This window comes from Toxorhynchites rutilus, chromosome 2 (assembly GCF_029784135.1).
Source record: "Toxorhynchites rutilus septentrionalis strain SRP chromosome 2, ASM2978413v1, whole genome shotgun sequence".
Classification (NCBI taxonomy): domain Eukaryota; kingdom Metazoa; phylum Arthropoda; class Insecta; order Diptera; family Culicidae; genus Toxorhynchites; species Toxorhynchites rutilus.
The window spans coordinates 142,150,234-142,170,212 of NC_073745.1; the positions used below are offsets into that span (position 1 = coordinate 142,150,234).

A 19,979-nucleotide genomic window follows, 5' to 3' on the forward strand; every position below is an offset into this window, starting at 1 on the left:
CAACACTTACAGAATTTAAGAGGCACTGTATTTCACATGTAAAAGCTGTGTTTTCTTAACAGCCGAACGAGTTTTTGTTTATTTTTATGACGAAGATCTTTACTGACGAAGCTTTATATGAACGGATAATTTAATGTGGACAATTTTTTTGCAGTTTGTTTTCAATTTTTTCAATGAATCTGACGAAGTTTTTCTGAACGGATTATATTATGTATATTATTTAAATTTATGTAGATTATTAAAATTTTTTTAAATTATCTTTTTTCTTAATTTTGTGTTGATCTCCTTTATGTCTGTCATGATCTTGGTGATGATGGACTATTTTTATTTTTATTTTGTCGTTCTTATAGTTTTAATTATTAAAAATAAAAGTAGTCTACAAAAGTTTGAGTGTCGCGCGCGAGACACAGATATAATGGATATTAAATTGAAAGTTTTTAAAGTGCCGGTCTAGGAATTGTTCGTAAAGGAATTTTTCTCGATTTCTCTGAATGAGGGTATTCATGGTCAATTCAAAACCAGGCTGGCGGTTGGACTTGTACTCTGGTGGACCACTTGGCTGCAAGGGCTTCGTCGGGACCGTATCGACTCTGTGGCGGACATGACTGAGTATTGGCTTGTTTTTTGACATTGCAATTTTTAGAACTTATATCTGTGAATAAAATCAGTCTATTTTCATGTTTGCTAAACTGATTTCAATGTTGAGAAAAAATAAATAAATTATCTTTAGATAACTCGTCTTGCTCAAACCTCTGTAGGGGAAGGAGGCGGGACCATCATCATCATCACCAAAACTATGGACCCTAATTGAAAGTTGCCACCAGACGTCGACACTATTACTTTGTCATCGCGAATACACGCATTGTCAAAAAAAAAAACGTTTTGAAACCAAACCTAAACAATCAGTTGACAGATGTTTGACAAATTAAAAACTATTTTCGAGTTCGAACATGCGTTAAAATTAAATTAGTAAAGTAAATTTTTATTCATACGGATTCAAGTAAATACTAGGAAAGTATACTTTACTTAGAAACGGGCAGAATAAGTAAATATTTTTTTATGCATACGACCTATTGTCTCCATCAGTGGAACAACATCAAATCATACAGCAGTGTTTAGATTTCGATCAAAATCGAATGATACACAATGTGTCATGCAAGTAAACTCTCACGAACATATAACCAAATATGAGAGGATCATTCAGATACTTGTATGAATGTCAGTAATCACTTGTGTAACATTTAGTGATTAAACTAAGAGAGGAACGAAGACTGTTGTTGCATATCCGATCTGTATCAAACATCGCATACCATTTTCGAAGCCTGCATACAAGTTTGAACCGCATATATCGTCCCATTTTACTATAGCGAAACCCAGTGCACAGAAAAGTGCAAAACAATAAATGATACAAGAAAAATTACGTCATCATTCAGTCACCATTTGCGGAGAGCAGCGAATGGGAAAAGAGATAAAACGCGAGAGTTTTTGCTTCTCACTGGAGCGGTGTTGCTAGTAAAACTATGCGGTTTATATGAATATACATATTTCAAGGGATTTCAAGGGCGTCGTTAAAAATGGAAAATATAATCTGACTACCCTCCCTTAGCCTCTATCGAGCTAAATAATAATATAGTTTGCACTCTCTGAGACTTAAAAATCAGGATCTGCTACATTAGCTGAATATGAATCTTTCGCTTTGCGTGGTCCGTACGATCCTGCTGTTTCATGATGCATGGAGAGGTCGATATGCATATGTTAGAGGCAAAGTAGAAAATAAGCTTTCTGACCAAAAGTGTATATGATAGCTTTGCTTGCATGCTGGTGTGCAATAAAGTGCGAGCCGATGCAGAGTTGTCTCGTTCTCTTTTGTGTCGTGATTTGCACACATAACAACAAAAGAATACCGCTGGGGGAAATGTTTCCTGAAAGATCATATTTGAACGAACGAAAGCGATTTCTTCAATGAGTGGATCATTTGGCAAACACTGTCATACAGTCCACGCCACAGTCCCAGCAGACGGAACACACTGATTCAATCAATAATTTAATCAATACACTCAAATGATTACTAAGCCAACTGTAGTCCTACGTCAACCTTGCGGTTATATCTTAGGTTTCATTCACCCATAGTTTTTGCATGACAATAAATTTGATTTAACGCAAATATGTGCGGAAGATGTTTCAATAACAAAAACTTATAAAACACAAAAATATATTTCTGCAATATTACTTTGATAAAAGAACACACATTCTTATGTAAAACAAAAACCATGCAATTGATAGAAAAAAAACAGACATTCCTCTGAAAATGGAAGACTGGATTCTTTTAACATTGGAGTTCCTTTAACGCTAATAGTCAAAATTACATCAATGATTTACGCAAAAAATATAGAAGCTTGGGTTAATGAGGTGTACGTTCGGAAAGTTCTCAAATTCTCGTTATTTTCCTGTTATTCTCATGTTACAAAGTAGTATGGTGCTTACACTGCTCATTTCTCGTTAATAACATGAGTACGCGTCGGAGGAATCTTGTCTGATTAACGAAACAATTTTTCATCATTAGAGTTTTGTTGATTCCATTTTTGCTGCCTAGGGATTAACACTCCATGCGAAACAAGAAAACTCCACGGTCGTCTGCGTAAATTGGCTCAGCCCAGGAGAGAAGCTCGCAGACAGGAGAAGCTGTGCTGCTATTTCAATTCTACCATCAGATCGTCGTCACATACATATTATATCCTCCAGCAAATCAGCAAACACCCGGCAGGGCACTCAAATGCTTGCCTGCTTCCTTCGCGCTACTTCGCTCACGACCCAGCGCTTCAATCAATTAGGCTCGGTGCTACTTTCCTGTACTTCTGTTATGCCGCACCGTAATTCCAACCTCATTGGCTTTCCACGAGTTCGATGACGAAAACTAGTCAAACGACGAGTACCTATATATAAAATCAACAGCACACGCACGCGTTGCGTAGCATACACATTTTCGAAGTGCTTCAAACCACAATTTCGTATCCCAAATTTTCGTCTCCCATACATGTCATCTCACCATCGAAAAACGCCTTCATGCTTCAATCGCACAATAAAGCAAAGCGTTCGCAGTAGAAATCCGGCTTCATCATAACGCAACAAAGCTCGCAATATGTCGTCTGAATCGTAATTAGTATTAAATTCCCTCCCGTCAGCAGCATCAGTCTTTCTCCAATTCCGAGAAAATTCCACGTCTTCCTTAAACTGTCATCAACAATCGTGTCCGAGTCGTAGATATGGGGTACCGGATAATAATGGATTCACTCACCTGTCCTGCTATAATTGCACTCGTTTCCTGGCCGGTCACTTCCTTTACGATGGTTTTCACACTGGCCGAAGTCAACGGCCTGCCAGTGGTCGAAGCAGTTTGCATTACTTGTAGAATTTGTTGCTGACCTAGAAACAAACAAAAAATACACACGTTAACGAAACAACAGAACTATAGGAAAATTGTATACAGCACACGTTGAACGCGAAGCTTTGCTTAGAAAATAATTGCAAATTGGTAGTGAATCGGGGAAGTTTTGCTTTACATTAGGGCTGGATAGAGTACCATCCGCAGAAATGTGTTTTTCACTGAGCGCCGTCTTGTAGTATGTCCAATATCGCCTTGATATCAATGTTCCTGGAAACAGTTCAGAAACTCTTCAAAGAATTGATCTCGGAGCTCCAGTTCTCGAAACATTCTTGACGTTCGAATACCATCAAGATTATCAGAGAAATTAGAATTCATACCCAAATGAAATCGAAAGCAACCATATTTTTTTCTACTAGCCTACAATGTGACGTGTATGGATCATAACAACAGATTTGAATCAATCCATTTTTTTGACTATTGTTTTTTATTCGTTATTGAACTGACACCCACAATTGAGGATTATTATAATTTGTTCAACGAATTGATCAAACAATTTTATCAAATCGACTGTATGAATAATTGTTTGAAGTTTGCTCATTAATGGATACTATGAAAAATACATAACTTTTTCCTCTATTATTATTTATTATCAAATCATCCGACTATAAGTCTTAATAACCTATTGTAACGTAATTGAAATTACATTGATTTTTAACCTTGTGTCCTGAAAGCGCTTTTCCAGTTATCGATTTTTTTTGCATTTATATGAAAGCATAAGTTGTGAGATAACCATTTTTGGAAAACGCACAACATACAAGTTATGTTTGCAAGTGCTTTAAATACCATTGGATTCAATTAGGGGGTTTAAGGGTTGTGTAAGTGATACAACCACATTGTAGATGTAGAATTCGGTTATAATATATGTTGCATGTCGATTTAGAGTGCGTGAGTCTGGAACTATAGAGGGTTTAAATGTTTTCAGTCCTCTAGCCTTGAAAAAGGCCAATGTGATAAACTTAACCTAAACTCTCGTGCAACCGTGGCCGAGTGGTTAGCGTCTCACATTATCATGTCGGGTGTTCGATTCCCGTTCTGGCCGGGGGATTTTTTCGTCAAAGAAATTTCCGTCGACTTGCATTGTGGTCACGCGTATTCTAGAGCTTGCCCCTCGGAATACATTCAAGGCGTGTTATTTGGCTTAAGAAATCCCAACTAAGTATTAATAAGTATTACGCTAGTTAATGCATACGTTGAGACGGCAAAAGTTCCACAGGGAACGTTAACGCCATTCAAGAAGAAGAAGACCCTCAACTCTCGGCCTTTGAAAGGTCAATTTGGAAGCCTCGCTGCTGCATGATTGATGAATGATGAGCCCCTTCCAAGTGATTGATCATAGAGCCTTCGCACTACCAAGCTCATTCATCTTTAGCCTTGGAAATGGCCTGTTAGTTGATCAAACAATGGAGAGTCATGGGATTGACTCACGACTTGACTACGGTTACACTCGTAGCTGACTGATCATGTGAGTTTAGTGAACATCGGCGACACTGTTTCATCTTCTTTTCGAGTGATATCGGGTGTACCTCAAGGATGTCATCTCGGTCCTTAAATGTTCCTTCATTACTTAACGATATTAAATTTTGCGTAAAGTGTCAGAAACTTGCATATGTAGATGATTTTAAATTATTCTACCAAACAACGATTCCGGAAACTGTATACGGAGCCGCTCCCGAAGTTTGACTGTGCCATCAAGTACGTAAAGACGAACTTCAATCAATCTCCCGAGATAGAAGTTTTTCTTCAAAAGATGCAAAAACAGTGGAAGGCGAAAGACAGTTCAAAGCAAATTCGCGTTCTCTGGTAAATAAAGCGAGTCATAGTTGTTTGAATTTGACAACAATTTATGGTCAACTACTAAAAGAAAAATAAGATGATATTTTGATAAAAAAAATAAAACTATATGCATTTTTCTTCGACCAAATTTTGATCGTTCCGCCCTTCAGAATATGAATACGATCAATGCCCAATACATCACATTATAAAGCCTGCCTCAGCACAGAAATAATGTAGAAAAAGTGAAAGATGTCTATTCGTGTAAGTCAGGGAAAACACATTGTTCTTCCGATAGCCGTGATTTATTTAATGATCAGCTTCAAGCTAAAAATATCTGAATTTTTACAAAATATAGAATAATAATAACACATACAGTACAGTGTGCCTGTATATCTTATACAATGGACACGCGTTGAAATGGTTCGCTGGGTAATTATAGAAAATAAAATTTACTTCAAGCATAAATCATTTAATTTTTCTAACCTACACTAACTAGTACCTCTTTTGGTGTAGAAACCTGAGTGTACTTCGCTTTTAGTGACAAAACAAACTATTCATAATAGTAATCAAAGGGAAATTGCATAAATTTAATAGAACACGTTCTTCTCTTCTGAGCACTTGCTAAACCTTCTATTGTTCATTGGAGTTTGACGGTATGTATCTGCTTGGCGTTGTTGGTAGACGTGCTTCTAGTTGCAGATAGGGTCGTCAGTGAAAGTGCCCCATGCAGCAACAGATGTCATTTTGTAGGTTTTTTTTTATGAACTTTAACGGAAAAATACATGAAAATAATTCGTCAGTTGTTCGGATGAATTTTCGAACCTTTCGAGTGATACCCCCCGCCATTTTCTGCACAGTACTGCTGGTACCGTATTTGCTATCTTGTTCCGCCATATTCCCATTTGAGCTGTTTTTCTATGGTTCTGGCACATTTCTTCAGTTTGTCTTTGAAAATTGCCCAATATCTCTCGATGGGACGAAAATCCGGACAGTTGACTGCTTTTTTCAATTTCTCCTCCTTGTAAACAATACCATTCATTGTTGCCCAAGTGCTGAAAACCTTTGTCTTCTCTCCACAACTACAGATCCCTTGATAAACCATCCACTTACGAGCAAATCTTTCTGCGTAAACAAATTTGAACCTACCCGCAACACCGCCTTTACGCTTGACTTTTTACCAGCTCAAATTGAAAAGTGGTGGAACATGATAGTAAATACGTTTACCTGCAGTACTGTGCAGAAAATGATGGGTGGTATCACACGAAAAATTCGAAAATTCATCGCATGAGGGCACATGAACATGAAATCGGAGTTTTCAAAAATATTTCCATTTCTATTAAAAAATCCAAAGCATTTTGTTTCGTTTCTCAGCATGCAGGCCTCAAAAAAAGTCTAGAAAAACGCATTTTCCAGGGGATACAATAAATTAACTGGAAAAGCCTTATTAGAAATTAAATAACTGGTATCTGCCCAGAACTCAGCTGACAACGATCCCATAAAAGCCAACCGTTTCTCATTTTACTTTTCTTCATGCGATTTTGATCTTTTGAATTCTGTGCTTGCTGAAATTGAGTGGGAACGAGTTTTGAACAACGATTCAGTAGATCAGATGTTGTCAAATTTTAACGAAATTATTCATGTCTTCAGTCGCCATATCCCTCGAAGAAGAAGAGTGTCAAGCTCCGTTTACAATAAACCTTGGTGGACTCCTGAGCTACGAAATCTTCGCTACAACCTCCGCAAGGTGCGTAATCGTTATTTCAATTCGAAGAATGAAACTGACAGAGCTAGACTTCGAAATCTTGACTTGGAATACAAGAGTCTCCTTTCTGAAACATTTAAAAACTACCTGCTAAGAATTCAGGCAACGGTTAAACAAGATCCTTCAAGTTTTTGGAGTTTCGTCAAGAAAAGAAAAGCAAGCAGTAATATCCCTGGTTCGGTTAGTTACAATGAGACCGTTTCTACCACAAGTTCAGAGACCGCCAATCTGTTTGCTGCCTTCTTCGAAAGTGTCCACAGCAAAGCATCACCGGTTCAACGTCACGATCGTTTTGAGGAAATACCGATCCATAACATAAACCTACCGTGCATTCAGATACTCCAGAGGAAGTGAGGAGAGGTCTCAAGGATCTTGACCCAAAAAAGGACCAGGTACAGATAACATACCGCCCGCATTTCTAAAGAACTGTGCCTCTTCGCTTGCCAAGCCCATCACTGCTGTTTTTAACCGTTCGCTCTCGGACAGAATATTCCCGACCGCATGGAAATCAGCGTACATAGTGCCAATCTACAAATCAGGTAGCTATATCTGTGATGAAAACTACCGTGGTGTGTCAATACTCTGTACTCTCAGCAAGGTTTTTGAGAAGCTTGTTCAGACAGTTCTCTACCGAGTCGCGACTCCCATCATCTCCAGTAGTCAGCACGGATTTGTGAAACACCGTTCAACAACATCGAACTTAATGTGCTATGTATCAGCGTTGTCACTTGAATTGGAATCGAAGCAGCAGTTTGATTCAATTTATATAGATTTCGCGAAGGCTTTTGACACAGTACCGCATAAGCTGGTCGTTGATAAAATGGATCACACTGGATTTCCCTCGTGGATAACGGAATGGCTCTATTCGTACCTGTCAAATCGCATACGTTATGGTCAATTCTGTGCGTTCCAGAACTTTCGACATTCCTTCTGGCGTACCCCAAGGCAGTGTTCTCAGCCCTCTTATTTTTATTATCATCATCAATAATCTTTGCCTGTTACTCTCCTCATCCAATCTTTCGTTTGCCGATGACTTAAAACTATTTCGTGTCATAGTTTCACAATGCTCGGCCGCATGTCGTGAAACCGGTCAAAACATACTTGGAAACGCTGAAATGGGAGGTCCTATCCCACGCGCCGTATTCTCCAGACATTGCTCCGTACGATTAATACCTTTTTCGATCGATGCAAAATGGCCTGGTTGACCAGCACTTCTCCAATTTTGATGAAGTCAAAAACTGGATCGATTCGTGGTTAGCCGACAAACCGTCCGATTATTTCCGCAGAGGGATCCGTGAATTGCCAGAAATATGGGAGAAAGTTGCGACTAGCGATGGACAATACTTTGAATATTAAACTTGTAACCATTTTTGCCAAATAAAGCATTAATTTTTGAAAAAAAACGAAGAAACTTACCGGTACTTCTATTAGATGTTAGATTGTACCAATTGTGAAAATACAAAAATACAAGTTTATTTCGAAAAAATCGTGTGAATTGGTCGAATCACAACATCAAGAAGGTTGCAATGCATACGTTTACACTGTATTGGCATTAAAACAGCCGTTTCACTGTGAGAGAATCTCATTATTGTGACCACATAATCCTTAGAAAAATGCTAAGAAGCAAGCATCAATGGGACACACTATTTTCAAACTAGATTTTTCAACAAAAGGAAAATGTTTCGCATGGAACCGCATGGAATCAAAATCGACAAAGAAGAAATTTCTGATGTTTAAAAATCATATTAGGGGCGTTCAAATAAGATATGCTTTCTAAACTAATAAAAAAATCACTTGTATTACCAAAATAGCTACTATTGCAGGGTGGCAACTTGATTTGTGTTTTGAAATTCCTGGTTTTCCTGGTAGATTATTTGAAAAATTCCTTGTGATTAATATACGTGCAAACTCTCTATAAATTTGCAAAACAAGATGAATTTATTTTTTTCTCTGTTGAAGATTATCATAGAACAATAAATATAGTAAAACAAACAATAGAACTGACTAGAAACTAGAACGGGACAGAATTATGATAAAATGTTAAAATAAAATAAAACTCGCATATGCAGAAAGAATGTTTACATTTTCCATTAATCGTTTGAAAAACGTTTATTGATTACTGCCTTATCAACTTTACCTGCTCGTCAATTAATGATAACTCTCTCGGGGCATTCGCAAGTATTTGGATTTGGATTTGGCCTCAAACTCCTTCGCTTCCTGCGCCGCTTTTCGCGCCGCTTTTCGCTTCTTATCTGTATCTTTCTGATTGGACTTCTTGAGAGCTTCGGCGTAACGCTCGTGAGAACTCTTTGCGTATTGCATGAGACATTCTGTTATTTCAACATTTCAAACTTCACCTGCATCCAAGATGGAATTGTGAACTATGCACTGAGCTACCAAGCTCATGTCATTTTGGTTTACAACCAAACATTTTTTGTTCACGGAGAAACCTCCCTCCAATGTAGCATTGCCATGAGGTTCACCCACAAGATGCCCAAACGTACTTCTTTTCGACGATTTCGACGCACGAACCCAGAGTATCGCAAAAATCGACGAATTCCTTTTTATTTTCGTCCGCCACGGTACCACTGAATCTATCTTTCTCCACGATGTGTTCACGACGAAATTCATGTGTTTTTGCAACATCAGAATAGTTTGCAATAACTGTCTGATCGATACAAGAAATATATCATGTGACGAGATACGACAAAATTGGTCGTTCCCTCATTTTTCCAAGAAATGGTATGTAGTGCTCTTTAAAGTTTTGTCGAAAATTCAAGAATATTTTCTCAGAGACTTATTTTTTCTCCACAACACCTATGATTGCAGCTTCCACAGCGAATCCCAATTCAATTTTAGTTGCTGGCAAAGACGATTTATCGGAAAGATCCACGTTTATGAGGGACTTCAGATTCCATTTCAAAAGTGCAAGCTTGATCAATTTATCCATTACTGGTTTGATAAGGTACATCAGTTCGGAAACATATGCGGAAAGAGCTTAGCACTAAAGCTTCCGGTGCGAGCAGAACTGTGTGAAAAATATCTATCCATACGCTATTAAACCGTGGCACTCAACGTGTTAACTCTCTGATTGATGATCGATGTATATAAAACATACAAGTGTACTGCATTTAAATAATAATTAAAAATATTCCACTTGATTTTTCCTGATTTTTGAGTTGCCGCCCTGCTATTGCGATAATAAGGGTACTTCTGCCCTACTTGTTGCCGCTTTTTGATTCTCTTGATCAGCATATGAGTATATGCCATAAGGTTCGTGGTTGACGCGCGTTTTTTAACGAAGTCGTGTGGGAACTCCGAAATCACAGACTGTACAATCGGATACAGTGCATCATGAAGCAAACTCTCGCACTTTTGCTAAGCAGTTGAATGATTGAATGATTGTGATGTGCTTGGAGATTACCATTCACGAACTGCTGCCCTGCTGTTTTTTTTTTAAAAGTGCCGATTTGTATTTTGAAATCAAAACAAAAACTTTTGATCAAATTGAAGATTCTTGTCCCTTCCCCTTTGCGATAAGGTGAATAAGAACAGTCGGCATCTACAAATCTTTGCGGATTCCCCATCAGTGGTCTTGGGCCACGGTAAACGGACATCCTCGTTTAATGACCAAGGAGAAGAAATAAAAGGAAACTATCGTGATGAAGTTTGTTTTTTTTTATCCAAAATATATATTTTTATTAAGGCTCATATGGCGTCAGCCTAACGGGGCCGGGAGTTCAATATTTCGACACTGTTTGCTTACAACTATGTTAGTAATATGTAACCGATTACTCGCGGTTGGCTCGAGGTTAGTATTACAAGTGTTCTCATAATTGGTATGTTGCAGTCTTCGATGCTCTGTACGTGTGCCCGACATGGGATACCTCCTATTGGGATGCAGCTGACCATTAATCAGCAACGCCCCCCTAGTCTGTACCCCATATCTAGCGTGGTGCGTCTTTCTCGACTCGAGGAATCCAGGATAGAATGGTCACTAGCCGGCGCAATCATCAGCTCGTGTAGAGTTGTCATGAGCGGTACAACCTTTGGCTCTTGTTGAATGATCAGTGGACTGCACAACCTTCGGCCCGTGCATCTGTAAAGAGTGTGTGTATGTATTGCCGCGACTAAGTAAAAGTTTATCGATCGGATAGGAGGGATATGAAACGGGGACACAACGAAGGAAACATCATTAAACGTTGACATCGGCGTTTCTGAGGAACAGGTATAGATGAAGCAGAAGATCAGGATCACGGCTACCTAAGATATCCCGGACGGGGATATCCGTTTGTTTGCCTTGTGCTCTCAGTGCTCTAGAGAGCTGAGAGCGAGCAGCATGGAACCGGATACACGACCAGACAACATGCTCGATGTCGTGGTAGCCATCGCCACAATCACAAAGATTGTTTGCTGCGAACCCAATGCGATAGAGATGCGCGTTTAGGTTGTAGTAATTGGACATAAGCCGAGATATCACGCGAATGAAATCACGACCTACATTCAATCCCTTGAACCATGCACTCGTCGAGACCTTAGGGATAATCGTGTGTAACCAACGACCGAACTCATCTTCACTCCACATGCGCTGCCAACTTACGAGCGTGTACTGACGAGGAATGTGGAAAAATTCATTATAAGCAATTTGCCTTTCAAAAAGTGTGCCTTCTAAAGCGCCCACCTTAGCTAGCGAGTCCGCTTTCTCATTCCCCGGAATCGAGCAATGAGAGGGAACCCATGCTAAGGTAATCTTGAATAATTTTTCGACCAAAACACTCAATAGTTGTCTTATTCTTGTTAGGAAATAAGATGAGCATTTATCAACTTTCATTGAGCGGATTGCCTCTATTGAGCTGAGACTGTCTGAAAAAATAAAATAGTGGTCGATGGGCAATGTTTCAATGATCCCTAATGCGTAATATATCGCACCCAGTTCTGCGACATACACGGAACAAGGATCTTTGAGTTTGAAAGAGGCACTGGAATTTTCATTGAAGATGCCGAAGCCAGTGGACCCGTTTATGAATGAACCGTCAGTAAAGAACATTTTATCAGATCTAACTTTCCCATATTTTTTGAAAATATCGACGGAATAACATTGGAGCGTAGGTGATCTGGTATTCCATGAATTTTTTGTCGCATGGACAGATCAAAAATGACAGAGGAATTGCAAAAGTATGAGAAGCAAACTTGGTTGGAGATGCCTGGTGAAGGGTGCACGTCGTGGGTAAGGTACTCATGGTATAAAGACATAAAACTTGACTGAGGAGTCAGTTGTAGTAGATTTTCGAAGTTATCAATCACCAATGGATTCATGATCTTGCAACGGATGAGAAATCTGTAGGATAATTCTGTGAACCGAAGAGTAAGCGGGGGTACTCCTGCCAAAACTTCGAGACCCATCGTATGTGTCGAATGCAAACACCCCATGGCTATACGCAAGCAACGATATTGTATTCTCTCCAGCTTGAGAATATGAATCCTGGCAGCTGATCGGAAGCAAAAACTGCCATATTCTAACACTGATAATATCGTTGTTTTGTACAACTGAATGAGGTCTCCTGGATGCGCACCCCACCATGTTCCGGTAATTGTTTGGAGAAAATTGATTCTTTGCTGGCATTTCTGTTTCAAATACGCAATGTGTCTCCCCCAGGTATACTTAGAATCAAAATATACACCCAGGTATTTGAAAAACATAGAGTGTTGGATCGTTTTGCCGGATAGGTGAAGCTGGAATTGGGCGGGTTCGTGCTTCCTAGAAAAAACGACCATTTCAGTTTTCTCCGTAGAGAATTCGATACCCAGCTTGAGGGCCCACGTGAACAGATTGTTCAGGGTATAACAATCAGCACACTAAAACAACCCAAGTTCAATATTACACCTATGTGCCTTCCGAGGAAGTCCCAGTGAAGATAGAGCTGTCTGGTTTATCTCTATTCGATCTCGCTGAGTTGAAAAAAGAGCTTATTGAATGTGACATTCATCCCATCGACGTTAAAATACTGTCGGTGAAGAACAACAATGTTGAGGATAATGCTTTGTATCTTCTGCATTTTCGTACGGGGACAGTGAAGCTCCAAGAGTTGAGCAAAATTAAAATACTTTTCAACGTCGTCGTTAAGTGGAGATACTTCGTCAAAAAAACTTCAGATGTCGTTCAGTGCAATCGATACCAGCGTTATGGACACGGTAAAAGCCATTGGGCCTGATCACGAACGTCACTTCACGGTGAGAACGATGTGAAGTGCATACCAATTGCATACAATTCATTTCGTTTTCACCGTGAAGTGACGTTCGTGATCGGGTCCATTGTAACATGATTCCTCTGTGCGGTAAATGTGGAGAAAAACACGAAACCACCAACTGTAAACTGCCTGCGGAAGCCGCTCTGTAGAACATCGATGTTGCGAGTGTTACAGAAAACCTGACTGAGACCATCAAATTCTTTCTCTCACTCGAACTACTATAGCCTTCGCTCTGATAGATTGCGAGAGGACACTGACAGGGGTGGTGGAGTCATGCTTAATATTAGAAAAGGACTGATTTTTAAACAAATCGACATCAACACAAAGGTCATCGAAACATGCGGAATTCTTTTGAATGATAATGGCACTGCAATCAAGATCGTTGTTGCTTACTTTCCCACGATGTTCCAGAAATCACGCCATATACGAAAGCATTAATCAGCCTCCGAAATCGTCGTAGGCGACAATAGATCAGAACAAAAGATCCTTTTTTAAAGGTCATCGTAGAATCTCTCAACAATCGGATCCGCGAAGAGTGCACAAAGACGCGTTTCCAGAAATTCAGTGACACACTGAACACATTAGAACTTAGAGATGATAAGCTATGGAAAATAACACGTGCTCTTCGTAAAAATTGCAAGTATAGTCCTCCACCGAATAACGATGGACTCCTGGTAGCGTCTCCATATTCCAAAGCATAGATTTTAGCTGAGAATTTCTTGAAAGCGCATAACAACACTCTAGGAACCGATCTTCAAACTTCTAATGCGGTTGCGGACTCGATCCGTCTTATTAGCGAACCATCAAACCCTTTTGATACCTCATATCTGGTTAGACTAAAAGACAGTATGTGAGACTCTTGAAAAACAAAAAATCCCCCGGTTATGACAAAATCCGCAATCAATTGATGAAACGCCTGCCACGTAAGGCTCTGATTTTCCTAGTAAAGATGTTCACAGCATGCTTACGTATTTGCTACTTCCCGGATGTCTGGAAACATGCTCTTATTATTGCGATCCCAAAACCTGGAAAAGATGTAACAAATCCAGCGAACTACAGACCCATCAGCTTGCTCTCAACCTTAAGCAAGCTTTTAGAACGTATTATTCTAACACGAGTAGAGCGACATTGTGAGGCGGCTCAAGTGATTCCTGAGCAACAATTTGGATTCAAGCGGAGACACTCTACGAACCATCAACTGTTTCGGCTAATAAAAGACGTTAGATCTGGGGTGGCATTGCGCATTTCGAAACGAGTAACTCGTTTCGAGAAAATTCGAACTCAAATCGAAATGGTTTTAGTATTATGTATATTTTTCAAGTTCATATTTTCGGTGTACTAGATTTAGAGCAAAATTTGTCTCGTAGAGAAAAGTAAAATTTTTGGGTTCGTGAAGAAAGCTGATCAAAGGCATGTCAAAATGGTCGAAACGAACAAAAATCACTCGTTTCGAAAAGCGCAATGTCACCTCTGGTTTTGGTTCCAAGAAATCCTCGGGAATGCTGCTTTCAGATGTTGAAAAGACGTATGATTCCGTTTGGCAGGAGGCCATACTTCATAAAATGGTTGTCTTAAGATTTCCAATTCAATTCATCAATATTATCAAACCGTTCGTCAAAAATCGCAGTTTTCAAGTAATGGTCTATGAGATATTTTCTGAAATGAGAAGCATTCCATATGGAGTACCACAAGGCTCAGTTTTAAGCCCAACACTTCATAATATTTTTACAGCTGACATAGCTATGATTGATGGTGTCCACTACTACATATTTGCAGACGATACCGCATTCTTGTCCACCGATTCAGATCCGGACATAATTATAAACAATCTTTAAGCCGCTCAAAATGTCGTCGATGAGTTCTAAAAAAATGGAAAGTTAAAATCAATTCTACCAAAACCCAGGCAATCTTTTTCGCAAATCGACGAAACTCGAGATTCCTCCCGAATCGTGGTGTTGTTACTTGCGGGCACGAAGTAGAATGGTCCAAAAACGTAAAATACTTAGGACTATACCTGGATAAAGAACTAAAAATTAGAGTTCACATCCAGAAATCACTGCAAAAATGCGATATTCGATTCTTTGTTTTTAAGAGGCTTTAAACTTTGCAGTTCATTCGCCTCTATCAAATAAGAAAAACTTGTCAAAAGTTTATATCCACTGATCTGTCGTCATTCCCGCTTGAACATTGTCAACAAACTTCTGTTGTACAATGTTAGAATTCGTCCAATCATCACCTATGCACCTACAAATCAAACAAAATCGTTTACTGAGAATGATGTTAAACTTAGACCCCTTCCATCCGACCGAGGATCTTCATAGACTAGCAGGAATCAGTCAAATCGATGACTAGATACGCAGTCTGTTGCCTAAATTCTGGACAAGCTGCAACTCATCTCCGAACCCGTTACTGCATAACATCTCTCCATCTCTGATGTGATTTTTTTCCCTCTAACTATCCATTTTACTTTTTATAAAATGTAAAGGTTTTTTTTATGTGAATTAGTTTACCTTTAATGTTAATTTTGCACACTAGTACTCAAGATAACCATCATATTGAGGAAGATTATATACTGTTAAAAGGAATTCCAAATCTCAGTTAAAGAAAAACAAATTTTGAACATGTTTAAAGTAATGAATAAATGAAAAAATGAAATAAAAAAATAAACAATTGCTTAAAAATAATTCAAAATGAATTTCAAATGAAAAATGTTTTCATTTTCAATTCAATAACGGTTATATTTCTTCAATGTTTATGTTCTCACAATGAATTTCAAGTGAATATTGTTTTTTTTTCAACAATGAGTTTCGAATAAATCAGGTGATCAAAATTATGTATTTATAAACTTGATTTGTGAAAAAAAGGGTTCTGTTTCAAATGTTGGATATTTTCAGATATCTTATATTGTCAGTCTCCTCCCTCCTGAAAATTTCCACGTGGTATGTGGATGGACCATCCTGCAATGCGCTGGTTAAATGCGACTTTGTAGCAGTGATTCTAGTTACACCATTATCATCAGTTCTTACGCAACTATTCAATGCTTCTATCGGCGCAGACCAAGGTGAAAATCGTAACAAAAATGTAGTTTGCACCTATATAATTCGATTAATCCCTTTTTAAACTGTCAAGGAGGACATCATTTTAAGAGCGTCCGCAGACTGCAGACTTTTCGTCGGCTGATAGTTTGGTCGCTTTCGCAATCAGTGCGGAGAGATATGCGTATGCACACATTACACTGATTCAGTCGGTTTTTGCACTAACAGGCCAATCCGACCAAAGCATCAACCGACGAAAAGTCTGCAGTGCCTTCGCATACTTTTGCAGCTGACTCAGTTCTTCGGAAATTTGGCTGATTTTAGAAAATATTTTAAGTTCAAAAACTTGTCTTCTCAACATGACAAGTTGGATGAATTTACTCATGTTGAACAGTTTTATGGCAAGGAACAGAGGCCAACTTTTTTCTATGTTGTATCCATAGTCATTATTTTTCAAATATCGTAAAACCCGGTGAATTTATCGAGAACAAAGATCAATTTTAAAATCAATCAAATAAATCGGAGAGACTTCCAACAGAGCAACTTTGGTTGATTTCGATTTTTTTATAAAATCTATGAGAAATGCAAATAAAATACAACAGGTATAGGGAACCCTCAAGCCATTCATAACTGTTGAACGCTTGAGATCTCAATGAACCATTTTGACTACGAGAAATATATAACAGTTTCAAAGCAAAAATAATCTTTTAAATCAGGCTGAATTTGAAGATTTACAAATAAAAACAGATGCCTTTCACCCGTTTTCGCATTTGTGAACAATAAAAATTGAAACGAGACCTAGAGTTTGGTTCATCTACTTTCTCCATGTCATCGAGCCCTTTTCACTTCCGGCGCAAAACAAAAAAGTGCTGCATCCTTGCGCTTCGCTTATCAGCTTATTGAGGTGATATGACGGCAACTTGCAACGCAGTGCCAACAAGTGAAGAAAAAAATTAAAAAAATAAATTACGAAATTGTTATTTTCCCCGGAAACTTCTATTAAAAACACGTATCAACAAAAACGTCATTCTTATCGAAGACGACGACAGCACGGTCAAGGCCATATCCTTTTCGCACGGTCTGCCTAATTGCCGACAGATTCCACGGACCACGACGACACCTTTTGTGGCGCAGCAAGGGAAAACTATAGCAGACATTGAAAATGCAAGAAAATACACGATCCCCTCAAAAAAAATACATCAGCTTCCCGAATTTCGCGGGAGCTGTTCGCTATACTTACCATTAGGATCCTGTATCACAATGCTGACCGGTTTGTTCTGGTGGGCCATTCTGGAGGACCCTCACGGCAGACCACCCCCTACTGGGATACGCCGATGTCTTCCCCACTAAGTTGCCCTCCCCTTACGCGAATCCAACCGACCAACTAAGCCACTTTTTAGAACCGCACCGCAAAATTCCAAAAGCAAGAACACACAAAACTCGATGTTCAAAATGGCGATCCGCAAAATGCGCACCTTAGGTGGAACGATTTTCCGCGATGCTTTTCCACCGGCAAACCGCAACCGATTTTCACTATTTCAACGACACTAGAAAGCGAAAATTTCGCTCTTCCACGGGGCACTTTTTTCGGTTCACTAGGTCCACTCAGGGTCCCACAAAGGCCTGCCAAAAATTGCACTTTTTATGCAAAAATGTCCGTCAAACGATGCCAGAGCTACAACTTGAGTCCAGTTCGGCGGGTCTTTTTCTCGCGGCTCTCTAAACTGGCTGGCGGCTGGCTGCTGCTGCTGCTTTGCGATGCGATGTGTGTTGAAGACACTACCCACACCCCGTTGCCTCCCTTTGCCAGGTCCGTCTACTGGTGCATATTCGAAGACGGTGCGAAGGAGGCACAGTAATTTATTTTGTTGACAGTTCGAGACCAAAAACTGTTTTCGAAGCGGCGCACTTTTTCGTGACACGTAACGGCCCATGGAGCAGTGCAATGATGAGCGAATAGTTTACCTCTGCGGATTCAATGACGTCAGGTTGAACATTTCGCCGTTGATCGGAATTTTATCGTTTTAGTTCACGAAAAATTAATCATTTGTTAGCATGAATAAGAAAAATAATTCAATTGTAATATATTTCGAATCGATTAAAAATTTAATAATCATGAGCTTTATCCTTTTTTTTTTTAAATGAGGTTGCCTTCGACGCTGGTAAATGATGTATGTAAATTGCGGTCATAAGATTCTAATAAACCGTTATTTGGTGTTTCTGCCTTTATCCGTGTGTTCCTCTTTACCTCAGAAAATACTAACATTTCGCGTTCTCAATGTAGTATCTATTGTGCCTCTTTTTTTATTGAGACTTGGTTGTGATATTCATGCCAAGTATCACGCCTTGATTGTTGTCGAAATGGAATGCTCGAGAATTGAAAATGAGGATCGACTATATACAACTATGTTGATTTAAAATAACATTATAAATTAGTTTTCTTCCTAATATGAAGATTTAATAATTCAACCAATGAATATGAGGCCTGGTCATTTAACTGACTATGATGGAAAATAGCATATATTGAGTGTTAATACAAGAGTGTAAGGTAAGGTGACACGAATAATTGTACATTTTCACCTCCAATTGGACATTTTTGTGAACATTGAGTTTGGGACCCAAAGTAGAACCCCACATTGAAAGTCGACACTTTACCACTGTCATCGCGAATGTCCAATTATAGGTCAAAATCGTCTCGAATGCGACATTGAGTGGTGCCTCGGTATGTCAAATTAGATGTTACTTATTGTAGTTTCAACTTATTAAGCCTGGTTTATAGATCTCACGGTGAACTACATTGCGAACAAATAACTCAAAAAATCGTGGTGAACAGAACCTTTTTGTTCACGTTCATATCAAAAGTTCGGCAGTAAACGTGAAGTAAATGAACATCGAGCATCAATAAAGTTATTCGGATAAAATATACAGATGTTCACGAATCAACCCGAAGCAACAAAGTATTTCAACCCGTGCAGAGATCCGATTGAATGAAATTGTATCCATATCAAAATTTTCATTGAAAACTTGAGAATTGCTAAACATATCCTGTTACAGTTCACGGTGAAATAATTTTCAGAATACCTTGGGACATTCGAACGTGAACATGAGCGGGGAAACATTTTGACGTCTATATTCACCTCTGTTTTCATGTTCACGTTCACCGAAGTCGGTGAACTATGGTGAGTTCATCAACATCTCGATTCAACGGGGGAAATTCAGAATCGTTGTGAAATATTGAATTAAACCACTTATACGAGGGTCACTATTTATATTTCGGGAATAGGAACAAAAACAAATAGTTAAGCTGCGAATATATTTTTATTGTTTTTCAAAGTACTCGCCACGATGATCGATACACATGCTCGTTTAAGCATGCGCTTAAACAAATTTTCAAAGCATTTATTCCAATCGACACGAGCCTTTTTTTTGAGCGATTGTCAAATTATGTGGGATCCAACGTGAACATAATTTTCGCACAACTAAGTGTTCATGTAAAATCGCATATATGCTGGTGGAACTAATGCTTAGGGATGCCTCAATCTCACAATAGGTTACACGACGATCTTGCTTAATCATTTCGTGCACAGCATCGATGTTTTCTGGCACTACAGTCGATTTTGGACGACCTTCACGAAACTCGTCGGACAGCGAACTACGACCACGATTGAATTCACTATACCAGCGATGCACAGTGGTTTTTGATGGAGCTTCATCGC

General features: G+C 39.0%; 1 protein-coding gene across 1 annotated transcript in view; it reads right to left on the reverse strand.

Annotated features, from left to right (window-relative positions):
- LOC129768105 (transcription factor Dp-1) overlaps positions 1–18,087 on the reverse strand; it is a 34,709-nt gene extending 16,622 nt beyond the window's left edge. The window contains exons 1-2 of the mRNA XM_055769524.1: positions 17,504–18,087; positions 3,296–3,423 (exon numbers count right to left, since the gene is read on the reverse strand). Of these exons, the coding sequence (XP_055625499.1) occupies positions 3,296–3,423; positions 17,504–17,552 (177 nt within the window). The 5' untranslated portion in view covers positions 17,553–18,087. The remainder of the gene's footprint in view (positions 1–3,295; positions 3,424–17,503) is intronic.
- Between the last annotated feature and the right edge of the window lie 1,892 nt (positions 18,088–19,979).